The 23,644-nt window shown below is 39.2% G+C and overlaps 1 protein-coding gene across 4 annotated transcripts in view; it reads left to right on the top strand.

The window, feature by feature from the left end:
- The window catches only part of IPO8 (importin 8), a 71,556-nt gene extending 49,180 nt beyond the window's left edge, over positions 1-22,376 (top strand). For 3 of the 4 annotated variants that reach the window (XM_038577182.1, XM_038577180.1, XM_038577183.1), the window contains 6 exons: positions 1,992-2,087; positions 11,275-11,495; positions 12,876-13,081; positions 17,685-17,897; positions 18,532-18,648; positions 20,402-22,376. In XM_038577182.1, coding sequence (XP_038433110.1) covers positions 1,992-2,087; positions 11,275-11,495; positions 12,876-13,081; positions 17,685-17,897; positions 18,532-18,648; positions 20,402-20,499 — 951 coding nt within the window. In that variant the 3' untranslated portion in view covers positions 20,500-22,376. The remainder of the gene's footprint in view (positions 1-1,991; positions 2,088-11,274; positions 11,496-12,875; positions 13,082-17,684; positions 17,898-18,531; positions 18,649-20,401) is intronic. The other variant, XM_038577181.1, reaches the window with a different exon arrangement.
- The last annotated feature ends 1,268 nt before the right edge of the window (positions 22,377-23,644 follow it).

The following is a 23,644-nucleotide window of genomic DNA, read 5'->3' as shown; positions in this document are numbered from 1 at the left end:
AATATAGTTAAAAGTCCATATGGAGAAATTAAAAGGTATATGAAATTAAATTATGGTTATTATTAAGAAAAAATGAACTCAAACAGAAAACTACAGGGTTTGTTTCATTGTTTAAACAGAAGGTTTTATTTTATTTTATTTTTTTTTTTACAAAAACAAAACACCGACAAAAAAAAACACAGTTTATTTATCTTTTTAGTTCTTCCAAAATTGAAAATATCAAGTCCTACTGCTAAGGAGAAAAAAACAAACGAACAAATAAAATCTGAGACCCCTCCCCCCCCCTCTTAAAGTCACAGAACACGGAAGGGACTGCAGCGGGACAGGTGGGGGCAGAGAACCAGGAGGGGAGGACGGCGAGAGAAACTCCCCAAATACTTAAAAGCTGTTCAACAGAAACTGTGATAAATACAGGACAAGGCAAGACAAGTAAAAATAAGGAGCAGCAGTGACGAGGGGCTGTGCTGCAGCCCGGCATCCCTTCCTCTTCTCTTCTCTCTCCGGGGCATCCCAGGCCCAGGGCTGGCCTGCCCCTCCCCGAGCTACCCAGGCTTCCTGAGCTCCTGCTAGGGCCCCTAGAAGCGGCAGGAGGCACAACCATTTTTCCTCGGACACGCCGGGAAACACACAGTGGTAGTTCTGCTTCTGCCCCTGAACCATGTGTGGGTCCGTGAGGAGGTGGACGCTGGGCAGGCAGGCCGCTGCGTCCCAGGTCTTCCAGGGCAGCAGAGGCACCTCTATCTGCGTGAGGCACAAAAAGCAGGAAAACTCGGGTGGAGGTACCAGCCCGATCTGCCTCACTAGCTCAGGTTGTACGCTTTGTCACGGCTACTAGCCGATCCCAGGAACCTTCTCTTGAGCACTGCAAAGATGGAGCGTAAAGAGAGGTGAGGAAGGTCATGGCAGGTAGGGTGGGATGGAGGGTCGAATCTGCTGGTCTAAACAGAAGGTTTTAAAAATTTCTTTTGATTTCACTTTCTTGCTTTGTTGCCTTTATTTTTTTATTTTTTATTTTTTTCGTTTTAAACTTTGTAAAAAATACACTCTTTGGCTTCATTTTATTTCTTGAGTGCTTTGTTGCCTTTAAAGGGAGGCTTCATTTATCTGGAGAGTTAACTCCTATAGCTTACTTTATTAATCCAAATTTATATAGGTGAATTATTACTCCTTATAAGGAATTAGAGTAGATAAAGAAGATAGATGGAGTTTATATTGACCTTCCTTCTTTGGGTGGGCAAGGTAAACTTGCAAAGCTATGATTTTTTTTTTTTTTAAAGATTTTAATTACTTATTCATGAGAGACACAGGGAGAGGCAGAAAGAGAGGCAGAGACAGGAGAAGCAGGCTCCAGGCAAGGATCCCAATGTGGGACTTCATCTCGGGACTCTAGGATCACGCCCTGAGCTGAAGGTAGACACTCAACTGCTGAGCCACCCAGGTGTCCCTGATTTTTTTTTTTTTTTTTTTAAGATTTTATTTATTTGAGAGAAAGAGAAAGCATTAGCAGGGGGAGGGGCAGAAGGAGAGAGAGAGAGAGAGAGAAAGAGAGAGAGAGAGAGAAGCAGACTCCCTGCTGTGCAGGGAGCCTGCCATTGGGGCTCCATCCCAGAACCCTGGGATCATGACCTGAGCCAAAGGCAGATGCTCAACTGACTGAGCCACCTAGGCACCCCAAAACCCCATGATTTTTTTTTTAAATCTTTTTTTAAAAAATTTTTATTTATTTATGATAGTCACACAGAGAGAGAGAGGCAGAGACATAGGCAGAGGGAGAAGCAGGCTCCATGCACCGAGAGCCTGATGTGGGATTCGATCCCACGTCTCCAGGATCGCGCCCTGGGCCAAAGGCAGGCGCTAAACCGCTGCGCCACCCAGGGATCCCAACCCCATGATTCTAATGCCTAAATTTTCCTGAGATATTTGCTTCATGTGGACTCAGTGAAATGCTATGCAGTCCCATTCACTGCTGAGCTAAATTGTAATTATTGTAGGTACTCTGTGGCGATGCAGGAGAAGATGCAGAATGTCATGCAGCCAAACTTCTTGAAGTCATCATTCTTCAATGCAAAGGAAAGGGAATTGATCAGGTAATACATGTATAGAAAGTCTGTACTTGATGCTTATATTGAAAATTTACATGCTTGAATGACATTTATATTATGATGGAAAATTAAAAAGGTAGCTTTTTGTTTGTGCTTGCTTCAATCCTATTGAAATGACAAAGAAAGATACCCATGCAATTTGCATTCTAGCTGAGAAAGAAATAAACAGGAAAATATATACTAATTTAAGAGGCTATCAAGCAAATCATGAAGGAGATAAATATGTAAATTCTAGTCACTTGGTTTTCCAGAGATTTGCATTTTCCTTTTGTTTTTGTGGATTCTATTGTTATATTCTCAGATGTTGTCTTTTAACCATAATTGAAGATACTGTGCAAAAAGAGAAAGTTTGTTTTACTGATTTAAAAGCACGGTAAATTTTCAACAAAGATTAATTTGATATAATACCGGTATGATAGTAACTGAGGAAAAATGTTCAAGTAAAATTGTGTTGTCTTTTTTTCTTTCAATTCTGTAACTTTTGCTCCATGTATTTTTTGGTAACAGCTTTATTGAGCTATAATTCACATACCATATAATTCACTCCTTTAAGTGTATATACTTCACTGGATTTTAATATATTCACAGAATCATGCAACTATTCCTACAGTCAGTATTAGAACATTCCCTCCCTACGGCCCAAAGAACTCTATACCCATTAGTAATTATTTATTTCCCCTTAAAACTCACCCCCCAGCCTAGGCAACCATTAATCTACTTTCTTATTTTAGAGATTTGCCTATTCTGGACATTTTATATAAATGGAATCATGTGGTCCATTGTGAATGAGTTTTCTTAGTATGATGCTTTTTTTTTTTTTTTTTTTTTATGATAGTCCCACAGAGAGAGAGAGAGAGAGAGGCAGAGACATAGGCAGAGGGAGAAGCAGGCTCCATGCACCGGGAGCCCGACGTGGGATTCGATCCCGGGTCTCCAGGATCGCGCCCTGGGCCAAAGGCAGGCGCTAAACCGCTGCGCCACCCAGGGATCCCTTTTTTTTTTTTTTTTTTAAAGATTATTTATTTATTCATGAGACACACAGAGAGAGAGACAGGCAGAGACATAGGCAGAGGGAGAAGCAGACTCCTTGCAGGGAGCCTGATGCAGGACTCAAACCCTGGACTCTGAGATCACGCCCTGAGCTGAAGGCAGTTGCTCTCAACTGCTGAGCCACCCAGGCATCCCTAGCATGATGTTTTAAAGGTTCATCCATGTGGTAGCATGTATACTATTACTTCATTTCTTTTTATTGCTAAATATTCCATTGTGTGGATAGATCACATTTATTTTAGCTATTCATAAGTTGATAGATGTTTGGATTATTTCTTTTTCTTTTCCTTTTTTTTTTTTTTTAAGTAAGCTCCTTGCCCAACGTGGGGCTTGAACTCATGACTCTGGAATCAAGAGTGGCATGCTCTGCCAATGAAATCAGCCAGGTGCCCCTGACTATTTCCTCTTTTTGGCTATTATGAATAATGTTATGAATATTTGTATGCAGATTTTTGTGTGGACATATTTTTGTTTTAATGTCTATATTGCCTATTTGTGTATCTACTCTGGCTTTCATATGGTTGCTGTTTGGATGGTATCTTTTTTCATGTTTTTACTTTCAAGGTATTTGTATTTTTGTCTTTTTTCCCCTTTTTAAAAAAAGATTTATTTGACAGAGTGTGTGCAGCAGGGAGGGGCAGAGGGAGAAGGAGAGAGGGAAAATCTCAAGTGGATTCCATGCTGAGTGTGGGGCCTGACATTGGGTTTGTTCCCACATCCATGAGACCACCATCTGAGTGATATCAAGAATTGGATGCCCAACTGACTGAGCTACCCAGGTGTCCCAAGCTGTTTATATTTTTAAATCTAAAGCATGTTTCCTGTAGATAGCATATAGTTGAATCTTTTTTTTTTTTCAAATTGGACATTCTCTCCTTTTTCATTAATCTATTATTATTTAATGTTGTTATGCATGGATTTTATCTGTCATTTTAAAATTTTTTATCTCATTTTTTTGTTCCCTTATTTTACTGCTTTCTTTTGAAATAAGTAAATATTTTCTAATGTCACATTTTAATTTCTTTAATATTTTTTTTCACTATTTAAAAAATTTACTTAGTGGTTGTTCTAGGGCTTACTATAATACATCTTTATCAGAATCTACTTCAGATAGGCAGCCCAGGTGGCTCAGCAGTTTAGTGCCGCCTTCAGCCCAGGGCCTGATCCTGGAGACCCGGAATTGAGTCCTGTGTCGGGCTCCCTGCAAGCACCCTGCTTCTCCCTCTGCCTGTGTCTCTGCCTCTGTGTGTGTGTGTGTGTGTGTGTGTGTGTGCGTGTGTGTCTGATGAATAAATAAATAAAATCTTTAAAAAAGAATAAAAAGAATTTACTTCAGATTTAGATTAACTTAATTTTAATGAGATATAGGTACATTACTCCTATATAGCCCTATCTCCTCTTTCTCCTTTTTTGTACTGTTTGTACTGTTACCGTTATATATATATAAAACAAATATATTACTTTTATATATGTTATAACCCTAATAATACACAGTTTATAATTTTTTTTGTAATTTTATGTGTTAAGCTAAGAAAGGTAAGCAAGTATATATTTTTAGAGTTTGTCAAATTAGCCTTCTAATCTACCATTTCTCAATTCTTTTCATTTGTTCCTTTGGATTAGAATTCCCATCTGATGTCATTTACTTATGCTTCTATCTCCTTTGTATTGTTAATGTTGAATATATTATATTTCTATATTTTATAGTCCCAACAATACACTCTTAAGATGTTATTTTATGCAGTTGCTTTTTCTTTTCTTTTTTTTTTTTTTTGAAGATTTTATTTATTTATTCATGAAAGATACAGAGACAGAGAGACGCAGAGACACACACAGGCAGAGGGAGAAGCAGGCTCCATGCAGGGAGCCCGATGTGGGACTCGATCCTGGGACTCCAGGATCATGCCCTGGGCCAAAGGCAGGTGCTAAACCACTGAGCCACCCAGGGATCCCTGCTTTTTCTTTTTCATTATTTTTCTTTTCTTTTTTTTTTTTTTTTATTGCAGTTGTTTTTTTAAGACAGTTAAGAAAGTCAAAGAAATAGTATTTTTCTATTTTTGAAAATTACATAATTACCTTTACTGCCTGTAACTCTGCCCCTCTCTCTGCGTATGTATGTATGTGTGCGTGCGTGTGTGTCTGTGTCTGTCTTTGTCGTTGAATTGCCTTCTGGGTCATTTGCTTTCAGTTTGAAATTCCTTTAGTATTTCTTATAAGGTAGGTCCTATAGCAATGAAATCTCTGGTTTTGTTTTCTGAGAATGTTTTTATTTTCAATTTTCAAAGACAGTTTTTACTAAAATCTTGGTTGACAGGTTTTTTCTTTTAGCAATTTGAAAACCGTTATTAATCTTACTAGCATTCCCTATACTTGGCAATGATATATGTTTTTTCTTGTGCTGCTGTATTTTCTCTTTTACCATTTTTACTATGAAATGTGTTTGTGTTTATCTTATTTGGAATTTGTTGACTTTCTTGGATGTATGGATTGTTTATTGTCACATTTGGAAAGTTTCCAGCCATTATTTTTTCAAATATCTTTCCTTCTTGCTCTTTCTTCTCTTCCTCTGATGCTCCTATACACATCTGTTGGTGTGCTTAATGGTGTTCCCCGTTTCTCTGAGGCTCTGATCATTCTTCTTCTCTCTGGTCTTTGGATTGTATATTCTTTTTCAGTCTATCTTCAGGTTTGTTGATTCTCTCTTCTGCCAGTTCAGATCTATTGTTGAGCCCCTGCAGTGAATTTTTCATTTTGTTTATAGTACTTTTTTTTTTTTTTTTTTAAGATAGGCTGTATACCCAACATGAGTTTGAACTCATAAGCCTGAGATTAAGAGTTGCAGGCCCTACTGGCTAAGCCAGCCAGGCACCCCTATAGTACTTTTGACTCTAGAATTTCCATTTGATTCTTTTTTATAATTTGTATGCCCTAATAGATATTTTATATTTGATGGACATGGTCATCATAGCTTTCTCTACTTTAAAAATGATTTCCATTATTCTCTAAACATTTATAATGGCTGTTTTGAAGTTTTCAGTCTGTGTTTGAGTTTGTTCTGACCCCAGGAGGACTCTTCATGACCATCTTTTTCCTTGCTTTTCTCATGTGAACTGCTAGCTTATGGTTTATCTTTTTATTTTAATTAGAAGGAACCACCAGCCTCTTCTTATATGCTTACCACCAAATTCTCCATTATATTTGAAAGTGACCCTTCAGCCTCCTTTTTGTATCAATAAAGTTTTAGACGTATTTTGGAAAGCTTATTTTCTCCTTCAGTGAGTAGTGTTTTAGGTGATAACAAAGTAAGGAGGTAGTAGAACACAGGATTTGAGTGTGAGTAGAGAAAGGTTTAGTTCTGTTGACTGGCTTTTGGAAAGTCCTGAGCAATAAAATCTAATAATGCCAGAAAGGTATAGAATAAATCCATGCCAAAGAGTTTAGAATCTCTCCTGTAAGCCAGAAATGGGCAAGGTATGGCCCGTGAGCCAAATCCAGCGTGAACTGTATGTATAGCCTAGGAATGAAGAATAGTTTTTACATTTTTGAAGGGATGTTTTTTGAAGGATGTTAAAAAAAAGTATGTAACAGACTCCATGTAGCCTGCAAAGTTGAAAACATTAGTAAGAAGTGTAAAAAAATTTTTATATTTATTTATTTATATTTTAAGATTTTATTTATTTATTCATGAGGGACATCCAGAGAGAAGCAGAGACATAGGCAGAGGGAGAAGCAGGCTCCTCGCAGGGAGCCTGATGCACGACTCAGTCCCCCCAACATGGGATCACAACCTGAGCCAGAGGCAGACACTCAACCACTGAGCCACCCAGGCATCCCCCCAGTTTTTATTTATCTAGAGAGCAAGAAAACATGAAGAGGAGGAGGGGCAGAGGGAGAGGGAGAGAATCTCAAGCAGGCTCCACACCCAGCATGTAAGTTGATGTGGAGCTCCATCTCATGACCCTGAGATCATGACCTGAATCAAAATCAAGAGTTGGTTGCTTACTGACTGAGCTACCCAGGCACCCCAAATTGAAAGTATTACTAAATATTTACTAACCCTTGCCATGAGCAATTGAACAGCAAATCTATTGAGCAGAGAAATAACTTGATCAAAGATAGGGACTTAGAATGAAGAGTCTGCTGGCAGTGTCCTTTTTTTTTTTTTTTAAGATTTTATTTATTCATGAGAGACAGAAAGAGAAGGGCAGAGAGAGGGGCAGAGTTACAGGCAGAGGGAGAAGCAGGCTCCTCACAGAGAGCCTGATGTGGGACTTGATCCCCGGACCCGGGTTCGCGCCCTGAGCCAAAGGCAGATGCCCAACCACTAAGCCACCCAGGCGTCCCTGCTAGCAGTAACCTTAATCTAAACAAGTCTACTGCATGTACTGGGCTATGAAGATGAGCAAGGAAGCTATTAGCTAATTGAAGTCTGAGGATACTGGTTTTGCTTAAGGCCAATAGCATTGGGAATAGGAGGCTAGAACAAGATTTACAGTGGGGACCATTGAAAACATTGCGCAGAGAACACCTGAAAAAAACAAATTGTTAGATGAGGAGGGCAGGGGAAAGCCCAAGAGCACAGATTTACTGTAGAAAGTCATAAAGATGACTTTTCCCACAAATACAGAGACTATAGATACCAGTAGATAGGAATAGAGTGATATTACTCAAACTGTAACCATCTAATGGTATTAGTAGGTGTTCAATACAAAAAGCATTCAGTGGTCAAGTAAGTCTGGGAAATACTGGATAAAACAAAGTTCAACATATTTCATTATTGCTTGACTTCTAGTGCCTTTATCTGAAAATGTGTCAAAGAGGATGTTAGTATCTGTGTATTTCAAATTATTTAACTCTGGAATGTTTTTGTTTTCCAAACCCAAGGAACATCTGTTGATTGTTGTGAAAGTGCTCTTTGGATAATGGTGATAGATGTCTTGAGGTAGAAAGAAGAGGTGTAGAAGCTTAAATCCAATAGCTTTATCTTCTCAGCAAAGTAAGAAAAGTTGTAGAGTGTGGAAAATGTTGAAATTTCAGTTTGGAGGAGTCTAATATATAGTAAAGAGTTGAATAAAAGAATTGCTTTTATTAAAAACAGAACTATGATCCAGCAATTACATTACTAGGTATTTACACCAAAATACTACTTCAAAGGGATACATGCATCCCAATGTTTATAGCAGCATTATCAACAATAGCCAAATTATGGAAAGAGCCCAAATGTCTATTAACTGGTGAGTAGATAAAGAAGATACGGTATATATATGGTGGACTACTACTCAGCAATAAAAAAGAATGAAATCTTGGCATTTGCAATGATACGGGTGGAGCTCGAGAGTATTATGCTAAGCAAAATAAGTCAGAGAAAGAAAAATACCATGTTTTCACTCATGTGGAATTTAAGAAACCAAACAAACATGGAAGTAGGGTGCAAAATAAAGGAGAGGCAAACCAAGAAAGAGACTCTTAACTGTAGAGAACAAACTGATGGTTGGTTACCAGAGGGGAAGTGGGTGGGGGATGGGAGAAATAAGTGATGAGGATTAAGAAGGGCCTTTGTGATGAACACTGGGTATTGTGTGTAAGTGTTGAGTTATGAAATTCTACATCTGAAAATAAAAAATTAAAAAAAAAAAAGAAAGAAAACTAGCTCTTAGCTGGATGGACCCATTTGAAGTTAACAAGTGAGAATTTCTGGGTTTCTACTCCTAAAACTGGGTTGCAGAAGGATTAGAAAGTTGGTGTTCAAGAATCTCTTTGTCAGAAAGTTAGGGTCACTACGGAACCTTTACCGTTAGGGAGGTTAGGTTACAGTTAGAGTGCACTCTGGTAGAATTGAAGGACTGTGTTGCTTGAGATTACATTCCTCTGTATTTCCTGTAATATGGGAGTTAGGTCTAGAAATTTGTTTAGATTCATTTGCTATTCTTTTGGCAAGAATACCTCATAGATGGTGGTTTGTATTTCTACCAGGAGGCACAGAATGTCCAGTTGTCTCTTGTCTTGGGATGTTAGTGCTGTTGGTGGGGATTATCTTGTCATTCCCTTTTCATGTATTAGCTGAAATATTTATACGAAGAGAAATTTTTTTTTTCCATCTATTATCAGGTTACTCCGAGGAACAGTTAGAGTATGACTATTTATTTACCATGATTCAAGATAATCATTTTGTTTCCTAACATTCTCCAAAGATGACCAGGGAGGTGTTTTTCTTTTTGTTTTTTAAAGTATAGTTATGAACTTACAGATTCACATTTTTTTATGTGTTTCAGTGTATTTCAGTGTTTTTGTACTTTTTTGGATAAATACCCAGTAGTGCAAGTACTGGATCATAGGGAGGTTCTATTTTTAACTTTTTGAGGAACCTTCATGTTGTTTTCCACAGTGACTGCACGAATTTTGCATTCCCACCAACATTGTAAGAGGGTTCCCCCTTTTCCCATAGTAATATTTTTTAATGTCGCCTATATCCTCTGTGCATTGTGCTGTCTGAATGCTCTTTATCCGAATTGAGAAGAAATCAATAGGGTTAGTCAAATTAGTCATCTCTTTATAAAATACCAATCTTAAAACTACCATGTATAGTTATGTTTTGATTTTATGTATCCTTGTAAACAAGGCTAAATCTGCTGCTCCTAACGTATTTATTGTTTGGACTACAGAAGGTATTAAATTCAACTCTTAAATTTCTACACAAAACTTAGTTCTTTCAAAATTTTTATTTATATTCAAGTTAGTTCACATAGAGTGTATAATATAGTGCATTATTAGTTTCAGGAGTAAAATTTAGTGATCAGTTGCATACAATGCCCAGTGCTCATTCCATCACATGCTCTCCTTAATGCCCATCACCCAGTTACCCCATCCTCCCACCCCCTTCCCTGAAGTGCCCCTCAGATAAAACTTTTCTCATAGACCATTTTCTAGAGCAGTTACAGATTCACAGCAGAATTGAGGAGAAGGTACAGAGATTTCCTGTATACCCTTTCCCTACAGTCTTCTGTTATCACCATCTGCACCAGGGTGGTACAGTGGTTATAGTGGATGATGTGCCTATACTGGCAGTGCATCATTTCACCCAGAGCCCATGGTTTACTCTAGGGGTCTCTCTCAGCGTGGTCTGTTTTATGGATTTGGACAGGTATAAATGACATGTACCCACCATTCCAGTAACTTACTGGGTGTCTTCACTGCCATCAGACTCCTCTGTGCTTTGCCTAGTCTTCCAATTCTTCCCTGAAGCCTTAATTTTTAAAATTTAATTTTAAAATGAGCTTATATTAAAACCTCGGAAGTTAATTTTATGCAGGTCATGTCAGCCCGTCCCTTTCAGTGAAAATAACTATTAGGAAATACTTGTAATGAAAGCACTGCATCAATACTGTAGAATTGGAATCAGATGCCTTCATTTTCACATGCGAAGTCCATCATTTTTTCTTCGATCTTTTATTATGCTAACAGGAATTTTATTGAGATAATTTTGATGAGTAGCAGGTTAGTTTCAGGTATATAACATAATGATTTGATATTTATATATGTTGTGAACTGACCACAGTAAGTCTAGTTGACATCCAGTACCATACATAGTCACAAATATTTTTATTTGTGATAACTTTTAATATCTACTTAGCAGGTGCCAGATACGCAATACAGCATTCTAAAGTGTGGTCACCATGCCTTATATTACATCCTATGACTTACTTAGGAATTTTCTTTCTCAAGAGAAATTTTGATCACATCATAATTTTCAGTCTCGTTCAGTTTAACAAAGAGAAATTTCGACCTTGTCATTTTACCTTAAACATGGAAGTGGCTGAGTCTACATTTGGATTATTGCCATCATTTGAGTGTGGACTCTCGTGGGACAGTCTTCAACCAACCGTAATCTGCACTCAGAGAGGAGACTCCCTCATGCTGCCCTCGGACCTCTTTCTGGCCATATGATCTCTAGGTTTTATGAGAATATGAATTTGTTGAATAACTCTAAAAACAATTCAAGCAAAAGTTTAATCATCATTAACAGTATCTTATTGATGACACTCTCTACCAATATGCTGCTTTCTATAAAAGGTACCTGGTTTTTATGTGTATGGTTGACTCTCTTTTTCATTTTTTCCTTCAGTGCATTCCACTCTTTGTTCAACTTGTTTTGGAGAGATTAACCCGAGGAGTCAAAACTAGTGAGCTCCGTACCATGTGTCTTCAGGTTGCAATTGCTGCCTTGTACTACAACCCTGATTTGCTGCTACATACTTTAGAACAAATTCAGTTGCCTCACAACCCCGGACCTATAACTGTACAGTTTATAAATCAGTGGATGAATGATACAGATTGTTTTCTTGGGTATGTGTCTTTTGGATTTTACTCTACATTTCTGTTTCTGGAAAGTTGACTTTTAAAGGTATATAATAGCTTATAGAAGGATGATTTTCGGGACACCTGGGTAGCTTCTTAGGTTGAATGTCTGCCTTTGGCTCAGGTCATGATCCCAGGGTCCTGGTCCCTTGTTCAATGGGAGCCTGCTTCTCACTCTGCCTGCCCTCCTCCTTGTGCTCTCTTTCAGCCAAATAAAATCTTTAAAAAATGATTTTCATTTTTAAGAATTATATTTAGTGTATTGTTAACATAATTTTTAGAGAATTACGAATGTATTTCAGGAGTATAACCTGGAAAGAATGCAGGCTTGGAAAATTAGATATAGCCTGTCCCTACTCGTTTTTGACTTATGTGATAGCATTACTAAGCAAAAAAAATTAAGTGTCCATTGGGTTCCATGACTATTAAGTGTTTATGGGAATTGTCAAGTTTCTAAGGAAAATTGCCAGTTCGGTAAAGATGTGTTGTCCCAGGATATTGAACTCTGTCCACCTAAGGGGAGCTTGTTCTTAAATGTGAGGTCAGAGAGAAGGATTATTCATTGTTAGCTCAGGTGCTGTGCTGGTGGGAGAGTTTGTCTTTATGTGAAGCACTCCTGGTTTTCGAACTTAGGCAAAGTGAGATGCAAAGTAGCAGGTACGTGCCCACCTTAAGAGACTCAACACCTATTCATGATTGTGTTATGCTAGAATTTCAGCTCTGACGATGGCTTCCTGGGAGGGTTATACCAAATATAGTCATCTTCTCGTTCTTAATAAACAACTTAAACAGAAAAAATTATATAATGTATACTGGTCAAACTTTTTTCCTTCAGAATCAAATTTCCCTTATCCTGTGTTAAAGCAGAGAACATTTGATGGATTTAGCTAGAGCCATCAAGTTAAGCCTGCTTATTACATACTGAATTTCTGAAGAGCTTTTGACAGGCACTTGGGCTTAGTGTACAGTATATGTGCTAAGAAACCTTATAGACTAATCTAATGCAGAAGGCAGAGTCTAAATTTTTCCTTTTCCCCATGGGGTAGGAATTTCATGCTGTCAAGTATAGGTATTCTTGCTTTAATAGAACTTGTTATGCCAAGCCCCAGATCTAGCACTAATATCAATCATAAATTGATATTAGAACAAGATTTACCATATTAATCACAGACTTCTGTAGCTCTTTGATGATGATAATTGGTCTATAAAACTTGATTTATGTAAGGATTTCATATGATACAAAATAAGGGATATCTCTGTATGGTTCTATTCACTGAACCCTAAAATATACCTTGGCCATTTTTTCTTGTAGTTTCTTCAATTGTCATCATTTCTCATGAACACTTTTTTTTCCTTTGTACTTTGTAGGCATCATGACCGGAAGATGTGTATAATAGGACTGAGTATCCTTTTGGAGTTGCAAAATCGACCTCCTGCAGTAGATGCTGTGGTGGGACAGATTGTGCCCTCAATTCTTTTTCTTTTCCTTGGCCTGAAGCAGGTCTGTGCTACCAGACAACTGGTGAACCGTGAAGATCGCTCAAAAGCAGAGAAGGCTGATATGGAAGAAAATGGTAAGGTCTTCTAATTGTAATGAATACTAGAATTTGATTTTGATTTGAGCATGATTTTTTTTTTTAATTTTAGTCTATTTAGAGTCATTAAACAGTTACAGACTTTGGCTTGTTGCACATTTAACAAATATTTTGGGGTGGCTTTACATATCATGTGATATAAATTTAGATTTGTTCATTTTTTGACTTTTTTAAAATATTTTATTTATTTGGGGCAGCCCCGGTGGTGCAGCGGTTTAGCGCTGCCTGCAGCCCAGGGTGTGATCCTGGAGATCCGGGATCAAGTCCCATGTCGGGCTTCCTACATAGAGCCTGCTTCTCCCTCTGCCTGTGTCTCTGCCTCTCTCTCGCTCTCTCTGAATAAATAAATAAATAAATAAAATCTTTTTTTTTTTTTAAGAGATTTTATTTATTTATTCATCAGAGACACAGAAAGAGAGGCAGAGACATAGGCAGAGGGAGGAGAAGCAGGCTCCATGCAAGGAGCCCGATGTGGGACTTGATCCTGGGGATGTGGGACTTGATCCTGGGGATGTGAGGCTTGATCCTGGGAATCCGGGATCATGCCCTGAGCCAAAGGCAAATGCTCAACCACTGAGCCACCCACGTGTCCCATTTTTGGACATTTTTTCTTTTTCTTTTTTTTTTATTGGAGTTCAATTTGCCAACATATAGCATAACACCCAGTGCTCATCCCATCAAGTGCCCCCCTCAGTGCCCGCCAACCAGTCACCCCCACCCCCCACCCACCTCCCTTTCCACCACCCCTTGTTTGTTTCCCAGAGTTAGGAGTCTCTCATGTTCTGTCTCCCTTACTGATATTTCCCACTCATTTTTTCTCCTTTCCCCTTTATTCCCTTTCACTATTTTTTATATTCCCCAAATGAATGAGACCATATAATGTTTGTCCTTCTCCGATTGACTTATTTTACTCAGCATAATACCCTCCAGTTCCATCCACATTGAAGCACATGGTGGGTATTTGTCGTTTCTGATGGCTGAGTAATATTCCATTGTATACGTAGACCACATCTTCTTTATCCATTCATCTTTCGATGGACACCGAGGCTCCTTCCACAGTTTGGCTATTGTGGACATTGCTGCTTAAACATCGGGGTGCAGGTGTCCCGGCGTTTCATTGCATTTGTATCTTTGGGGTAAATCCCCAGCAGTGCAATTGTTGGGTCGTAGGGCAGGTCTATTTTTAACTCTTTGAGGAACCTCCACACAGTTTTCCAGAGTGGCTGCACCAGTTCACATTCCCACCAACAGTGCAGGAGGGTTCCCTTTTCTCCGCATCCTCTCCAACATTTGTGGCTTCCCGCCTTGTTAATTTTCCCCATTCTAACTGGTGTGAGGTGGTATCTCTCTGTGGTTTTGATTTGTATTTCCCTGATGGCAAGTGAGGCAGAGCATTTTCTCATGTGCATGTTGGCCATGTCTATGTCTTCCTCTGTGAGATTTCTGTTCATGTCTTTTGCCCATTCATGATTGGATTGTTTGTTTCTTTGGTGTTGAGTTTAATAGGTTCTTTATAGATCTTGGAAACTAGCCCTTTATCTGATATGTCATTTGCAAATATCTTCTCCCATTCTGTAGGTTGTCTTTGAGTTTTGTTGACTGTATCCTTCGCTGTGCAAAAGCTTCTTATCTTGATGAAGCCCCAATAGTTCATTTTTGCTTTTGTTTCTCTTGCCTTCATGGATGTATCTTGCAAGAAGTTACTGTGGCCAAGTTCAAAAAAGGTGTTGCCTGTGTTTTCCTCTAGGATTTTGATGGAATCTCATCTCACGTTTAGATCTTTCATCCATTTTGAGTTTATTTTTGTGTATGGTTTAAGAGAATGATCTAGTTTCATTCTTCTGCATGTGGATGTCCAGTTTTCCCAACACCATTTATTGAAGAGACTGTCTTTTTTCCAGTGGATGGTCTTTCCTCCTTTGTTGAATATTAGTTGACCATAAAGTTGAGGGTCCACTTCTGGATGCTCTGTTGTGTTCCATGGATCTATGTGTCTGTTTTTGTGCCAGTACCACACTGTCTTGATGACCACAGCTTGGTAGTACAACCTGAAATCTAACAGTGTAATGCCCCCAGCTATGGTTTTCTTTTTTAAAATTCCCTTGGCTATTCGGGGTCTTTTCTGATTCCACACAAATCTTAAGATAATTTGTTCCACCATTTTTGGACATTTAAATTAAATTTTTGAGCTTAATGAATTTCATTACACTCTAGGAAATACAAATACATTTGTAACAGAATCAAATGATTTTGACAATAAGTTAGCAACCAGTATTTCATTTTCTTGTTTGTGCCAACAGTCTCAATGGAGTCCCCAGCATGAATTAAATGAACCATTAGTTAAGAGCAGAAGTGTCACAATAGCAGATTAATAGAGAGTGCCCAATATGTTTTTCTTTAATGGTTCTTAATCAGAAATTGTAATTGGGAGATAGTTATGGTTTATACATTGATAAATTTAGAATGAAGTACACAAATAAAGGTTATTTGCTTAATGGAAAGTCAGAATAAGATTGTTAGAGTCAAGGATATAAGTTCTTTATTTTATTTGAGGATACTGCCGAAAACTACTTACTTGGGCCCAGGAGGTAACATTAACCAACTCCAAATGGAATTTTTCCTCTTTGGGTTTGAAACAGACATTTCTTTAGAGGAGAAAAATCAGAACTTATTATAGAAAACATACTTCTTTATTTTTGATGCTAAATTCTATGGTTTTAGCAAATGTAGATTTAAAACATTTTGCATTTAACTGGCATCATCCTGGTTTGTTCGTGTACAAGGAATGGTACCCTTCGCTAACCCAGAGCACATCTTCTGATCTAATTTGTTTTTGTTTCTTAAATTTTCTTTTGAGAGAGAGGGAGAGCACACATGTGCATGCACATGAACTGAGGTGGGGGAAGAGCGGTGCAACAGAGGCATAGGGAGAATCTGAACCATGCCCAGTGCAGAGCTGGATGTGAGGGTCAGGCTCATGACCCTGAGATCGTGACCTGAGCCGAAATCAAGTCAGGGGCTTAACCAACTGAGCCACCCACGCACCTCTAATTTGTTTTTCTGAATATTATGTAGGACTTTTGCAGTAATGTTTATTAGAAGGGTTTTTTTTTTCCTAAGTGTAGGCCAACAATTACAGAATTCCTTTTTTTTTTTTCAGAGAGTTATAGTATTCTCTAATTTTTTGTTTTGTAAACTGTTGGTTTACTTTTTAAAGATTTTATTTATTTATTCATGAGAGACACCCCTCTCTTAGGGGGAAGCAGGCTCTCTTAGGCAACCTGATGTGGCACTTGATCCCAGGACCCCGTGATCACGACCTGAGCCACCCATGCACCCCTGAAAACTGTTGGTTTATTTTTATTTAAAGATTTTATTTATTCATAAGACACACACATACATACACACACAGAGGCAGAGACACAGGCAGAGGGAGAAGCAGGCTCCATGCAGGGAGCCCAATGTGGGACTCGATCCTGGTGTCCAGGATCATGCCCTGGGCTGAAGGCAGGCGCTAAACCACTGAGCCACCCAGGGATCCCTAAACTACAACTAATATGACTTGAGAAAAAATTTTCTAGTACTTTCCCAAATTTTTCTTTTGAATTTCCACTGAAGTATAAAATGATTAATTAGGAAAGGTATTTCTTAATGTCTTTGTAATTGTACCTTTGTCATGTATGTATGATCAAAACTATGATTTCTTGCCTTATCCCTAAGACTACTTTGCAGTTTAATTCAGGTGCTTCAGTGTGGTATGCTTTATAGAACTATTTTTGGAATACTATTGCCTAGTTTGGGTTTTTCCCTCTTAGGTTGATTTTGTTATGCGTTTACTATCTTCTGGTTATTTACAGTACTGGGCTAACTGCTTATAACAGATCAGTACTGAAAATAGGAACAGAATCCATGATGATAATTCAGCTTTCAACTTTTCAATCCACTATTTTTTCTTTATATTTCTATAGTTTTCTGTTTCTCTTAGCAGAAATGGTCTCATCTGAGCACTTCTAAGCAGTTCATCATCAACTTAGGTAACTGTTAAGAGACCAAATTATCAGTGGGAGGTCATTGTTATTTAAAACACATGCAGGGCAGCCTGGGTGGCTCAGCAGTTTAGCGCCACCTTCGGCCCAGGGCATGATCCTGGAGACCCAGGATGGAGTCCCACATCGGGCTCCCTGCATGGAGCCTGCTTCTCCCTCTGCCTGTGTCTCTGCCCCTCTCTCTCTCTCTGTTTCTCATGAATAAATAAATAAAGTCTTAAAATAAAAAACAACCCACATGCATTGACTGCACAGTTGTCTTTTTTTTTTTGACAAAAAATTTGGGACTCTGATTAAATAGCATTTTTATATTAAAGAGTATGAGGCAGCCATTGCCAAATAGTAGTAATGTCCAGCAGACTTTAGATTTTAGGGATACTTGGAAATTGTTTTTAGTGAGAGTATAAAGTCATCTTCAACTTAGCAAACTATGATAAAGGTTTAGTTTTAGAATTTCATGTAAAAATAGGTGGTAGTTTTAACATTTTCAGAATGTTTTGTCCTTCTGTGTTTTCATTCCTCTTAAATAATTAATGGATTCACAGAGGAGATTTCAAGTGATGAAGAGGAGACAAATGTAACCGCCCAAGCGATGCAGTCAAATAATGGAAGAGGTGAAGATGAGGAGGAGGAGGATGATGACTGGGATGAAGAAGTATTGGAAGAAACTGCCCTTGAGGGATTCAGCACTCCACTTGACCTTGATAACAGTGTGGATGAATATCAATTTTTTACACAAGCTCTGCTAAGTATGTCTTTATTCCTTAAATCTTTAGATGTTTTCTCTAAACTCTATCTTCATTTCCTTCTGTTAGAAGTTGTTTTGGGATCTTCCCAGAATTGGTTTAGATGTTAAATTTGGTTTTAGTTGTACTGAGTTTGTGGTTAGCCGTCCAAATGGAGAAACCCGAGAGCTTAGGGGTTAGTTTTGCCTAAAAGTACCAATTTGAGTTCTTGGTGTGGGAGTAATGCTATAGCTGCAGGTATTGTGAGAATCTGGAGGGAAATGGCAGCACCTGAGTAGAGGTATTTGCCAAGATCTGGAATTTAGGGAGCACACTTAGTAAAACATAACTAAGGGGCAGGGGGGAAGAGATGGTGAAAGAGGCAGAGGACTGGGCAGAGCAGAGTTTTGCCATGTCTTGACCTTCCTCTGATAGCCCCACGTGGTTGGATATTTCTGAGTCAGGTACTCAGAAATAATCCTTTGCTGGAATAAGTTTTGCCACTTTGTGTTTGTTACGGTCTCGTACTCTTTGTCTCTACCTGTACGATGAAGTGATTGCAGACTTTGATCATGTCACTTCTGTTCTCTGAAACGATCATTGTCACTAGATTCTCTTTTTCTTCTCTTCTGTTCCCCGTGGCCCCCAAATGCAACAGCTGTGCAGAATCGTGATGCTGCCTGGTACCAACTACTCATGGCGCCACTCAGTGAGGACCAGAGGAGGGCGCTGCAGGAGGTGTACACCCTGGCGGAGCACCGGAGGACAGTAGCAGGTCAGCCAGCCAGATTTCTAGATCAGAGGGCATGCATTAGCGGGCCAGTAGTCAGCCTTGTGGCACCTAAAGACTGTTTTAAAAATTGTTAGAGGTCAACTTTGCAAGATAATAAGGAATTATTATTGTAGGATTTTTAAAAATTGTTTTTAATCACTCATGATAACTTAGCTCTGCAAAATCCTGTGCATTAATATGTGTCTTTTAGTGGTGCTGTTATTTAGGTACTTACCCTCTATTTTAGAGCCAAAGTTAAGACGTAAAGGTGGGGATGAGTCTTGGTGAGGGAGAGTTAATCAGTTGATCACCCATCTAAAGGTCTTAACCATAAACAGATAGACTAAAGGCCTTTCACAAGTTCTTGCAAGGAGCTTGTCTTCCCAGAAATGCAACACTCTTCATTTCTTTTTGCTGGGCTTTACATGTTGGGAGTTCTTGTCGATTTTCAGTTTTTGACCTGGAGAAATTATTTTGTGCAGACATTATTGTGGTCACTCCTAGAAAACAAATCATGGAGCAGGCACCTGTGATTTAGAGCTTAAGTTCTGCATAGACTTCAGTTGTCAGCCCTGCACAGTCTGTATCAGTCCCCCAGATATGAGAATTCTGGGCACTTCCAGCAGTCTCTGGATCTATGAAAATACAACTTTGAGACTTGTTTTCATTTTGCTTATTTTTACTGGAAGTTGAGTTAGGGGAGGTAAAGTTTTTGTGGGTTTTTTTTTTTTTTTGGCAGTTTTTCTGGGATAGTAAACCTAACTACTTACTCACATAGCCCTGTTAAAGGCTAATGCTCAGGGACTTGCTGGCAAGATGGCTGAGTAGGAAGACCTCAAGCTCACCTCATCCTACTGATACAATTAGGTAACACTCACGTCAGAGTAAATGACCCAGAAAATGACTTGAAGACTGGCAGAACAAAGGAAAATCAGTAACATAAGAAACAAGTGTAGGTGCGGGTGTGAAGAAAAAAGGAACATTCGTACACTGTTGACAGGAATGCAAATTGGTGCAGCCACTGTGGCAAACAGTGTGGGGGTTCCTCAGGAAGCTACAAATAGAGCTACCATATGATCCAGTGATTGTACTACTGGTATTTACCCAAATAATACAAAAACACTAATTTGAAGAGACGTATCCCTATGTTTACTGCAGCATTATTTATAGTAGCGAAATTGTTGGAGCAGCCTAGATGTCTATTGATAGATGAATGGATAGAGAAGATGACGTGTGTATATATACAATGGAATATTATTCAGCTATAAATAAGAATGAAATCCTGTCATGTGCCACAGTATGGATGGATCTAGAGAGTAAAGTGCTAAGTAAAATAAGCCAGTCAGAGTATGACAAATACCATATGATTTCACTTATATGTGGAATTTAAGAAACAAATTAACAAAGGGGGGGAAAAAAGACCAACAAAAAACAGACTCTTAACTATTGAGAATGGATATGGTTTCCAGAGGAGAGCTGGGTGGGGGATGTGGGAAGTAGGTGAAGGGGATTAAGTACACTTATCTTGATGAACATTGAGTAATATATGGAAGTGTTGAATCACTGTACTGTACACCTGAAACGAATATAACACTATTTGTGAACTACACTAGAATTAAAACAAGTCTACTGCTCATTTGGGCAGAATAATATCATGAGTCATGTTCCTTCACAATGCTAAGTATAAAGAACTCTAGCTCATTTGAGGTTATTTCTAACTTTGTCACCTTAAATACTCTTTTCCCCCCCTGGCTAGAGGCAAAGAAGAAGATTGAACAACAGGGAGGCTTCACGTTTGAAAACAAAGGAGTCCTCTCTGCATTTAACTTTGGGACTGTGCCTGGCAACAACTGAAAGAGGGAAGTCAGCCTACCAAATGTCATCCCACATTGTACTTACTTCACCAAGGGGATGTGAAGGTCGCGGGGAGGAAAAGAGTGGGCTGCTCTTCAGCACCCACCTGCTGTGCCCATTAACTCGGGCATCAGACAGCACTTTTATCCACTCCCTCTTCCCCTTTGAACTTTCTCACCCCGAAATAATAGATTCTAAGCAGCTACTGTAATGTATGAAATTAAAAGAAGACATCATCAGTGAGCAGAAAAGGACAAATCCTATTCTCCAAAGGATGAATGACCAAGGTGGTTTTAGAGGATTGAATCAAATTGCACGTCTCAGGTTTCCGCCATGCAGAATCAATGGGGTTATGGGATAACAGTGCCTTCTGTTGTACAGGAATTATCTGAAAAATTTTTTTGGAGTGCATTGCAATTTTTTTTAAAGCATAAAACATATTTCTAGATATAATGTAAACTTTGGCTATATGTTGACTTATTCTGCATTTTACCATGTGAATTTACTGTTAGGCAGTTAGCTACAAGTCACTCTGGTTTCAAAAACATCCCTGCTCTCCTCGCTCCTCCTGCTGCAGGGAGCTGGCTTCAGGGGTTGGAAAATATGCACTGGCTCTGGGTTTTCATCAGATGTTTTGTGGCTTTCCTAATAAGTGTCTTAGTCCCTCTTCCATCATATTTTTGAGCCCTAAGAGAGGTGGTATTTCTTTTGGAGTCAGCAAATATGAATATAAATTTCATTTATAACCTTGTAAGTGCAAGACTCCAAGGTCTCTTGGCAGCAAGTGGCAGGAACTCTTTAGTTACTGGAATTAACAGTAAGCCCGAGTATATTCTGAATCATGTACTTAATTATGTAATGAATTGATAATTATACTAAAGCACATTGAACTTCTCTGAGAAAGGTGCTGCCTAAGCACGTGCTCTTGGGGCTTGCATTTTTAACGTACCATTCCAAGCTATGTTGGACCTAGGTCCAAAACATTTTCTAACAAAATCTTTTTATCTAGGATAAAGACCCAAATGAATTTAACTTCTACTTCTCACACGTCTGAATTTTCTCCTACCTAACTCATTCTAGTCTTTATTTTAGCTAAGTTCAGCTTGTTACTTTTTTCACGGGGTGGGCTCTTGGTCAGCTGCACTCTTAGATGGTAATGATGCCTACAGGAAATATTGCAGATGGAGCTTATGGCTGTTTTTCTGAACAAATTCAAGACTGAAATATGGATCATAGTGTTTTCATACAGTAAGGTGAAAGTGTATTTTCAAAACGATGTATTACTGGATGTGATACAGTTTTCCATTTTGTGAAATGTCTGCAGCTTACAGTTCCCCTCAGTGACTGGAGAAATTTTCTCCAGGTGTTTCCTATATCACTATCCCTTGTTAATATTAACTCTTTTTAGAAGTTTAGGTTATTTAAGTAGTTTTTACAGAAGTAGCCTAAGAAGCCATGAGTTTCAGAGTTAAATGATCCCTCCCTTTCCTCTGTCCCTGAGGCATTGATAGTGAATGTGCCAGCTGGCAGAAGAGAAAGATGGCACGGGGTGGGGGGTGCATTTTAGATATCTTAAGCTTTGAAACTCTTCTTGTTCTCCCCATGTCCAAAACGGTTTATTTTAACATAAATAATATGCCTTCACACTGGATTGTAAAAGGCATGTGATTTTATTTTTGTGAGGTATTGTCTTCTGCAGTATTAAAGGGAAAGAGATGTTAATGTGTATCATCCTATCTTGTTTTTGAAGCCAGGGTAGTTGTATAATTTTGTTACCAGCAGTGCTAACCTGAATGTGATCTGGTTACCTTGGAAATGCAGGAACTTATATGAATGTACTGTAAAATAAAACACAGACTGATTCCCAGGATTCTGAACCCCTCTGTGTGGAATGTTTTCTAACATGTGGAGGTACTTTCAGCAAGTGTTAAAAATCCAACAGTGTGTTTTCGATTTGGGGAGAGGTAGAGCAAGGTAGCTGCTGGCTTGGGAGGGTAATGGGTTCATCAGGAGCAGCTAGAGTGGGGAGTGGCTGGGAGCTAAAGCCTATCTATCTCATAAACCATGGTGTCCCAGTGAGAAGGATAGAAGCTCTGAAAAGGCAAAGGTCAGTAAGCCACATCAGGACCTTGAAGGAAAATTAAAAAGGCGTTGGAGATTAGGCAAGTCAAATTTGAGAGGAATGGGGACTCCCAGGGAAGATGGCAGGATAGAAGGAGCCTTAGCTCACCTACTCCTGTGGCTATGCCTAGATAAAACCCACACCAGTGTGAACAACTGCGAAAAGCTGACGACTGGCAGAAGAGACTCTCCACTGCTACGGGTAGAGAGAGGTCACTTCAGAGAGGGTAGGAAGGGTAAGATGCAGTTGGAAACCACACTGCCTTCTAAGGTGACCATGGAGGGGAGGGGCACCTCAGGCATGGCTAGAGGAGACCGGCAGACCTCCACACCAGGCACTAAGCATGGGGGCCCTGCAAGGGGAAGGCTAATCCCCGAACATTTGCCTTTGAAAACCAGAGGGACTTCAAGTTTTTACAAAGTCAATGGGGCTCAACATTGGGAACTTTAAAAATCAGCAGGCTCAGCTCAGAGAGCAAGAGGACGAGAGGACCTCAGGTTGGGACTCAGTTGAGTTCCCACCCTTTAAGAGGATAGCAAACAACCCCACTGAGATAACGGCTTAGAAGCAGCAGTTTAAAAAAATGCCCAGGGTGTACAGAAAGATAGATTTACTAATTTCAGGACCTGTGCTGGAGGGGCAGGGATCTTTAGGAGATTTCTCAAGAACAAAAGAGGTGGCCGGGCACCGTTTCTAGTCTAGATAACATGCACGCATACCTGTAGGAATCAGTGCAGCATGAACACTCTCCACCTAGCTTTGCTAACAAGTGCACCCTGCCAACTTACACTCAGAAGTCCATCCAAGACAGTGCCATAAGCTTGGTAGTATGAAAACATCCCCAATAGGGGCCAGCACCAACCTAAAATGAATTCTGCCCTGAGGAGAGGGGTAAAACAAAACCACACATACCAGTCCAAATGTGATGGTAGCAGTGGCTGTGGGCAGACATCTGACTTCAGGCCCTGCCCACTAGTGAACATCTCTCAGGAGACAACATAGGGAGAGTGCCCTGAGTTAGAT

The sequence above is a fragment of the Canis lupus genome, chromosome 27 (assembly GCF_011100685.1).
Source record: "Canis lupus familiaris isolate Mischka breed German Shepherd chromosome 27, alternate assembly UU_Cfam_GSD_1.0, whole genome shotgun sequence".
Taxonomy (NCBI): Eukaryota; Metazoa; Chordata; class Mammalia; order Carnivora; family Canidae; genus Canis; species Canis lupus.
Note: the sequence above shows the minus strand (reverse complement) of the source record. Positions and strands in the feature narration are given on the sequence as shown.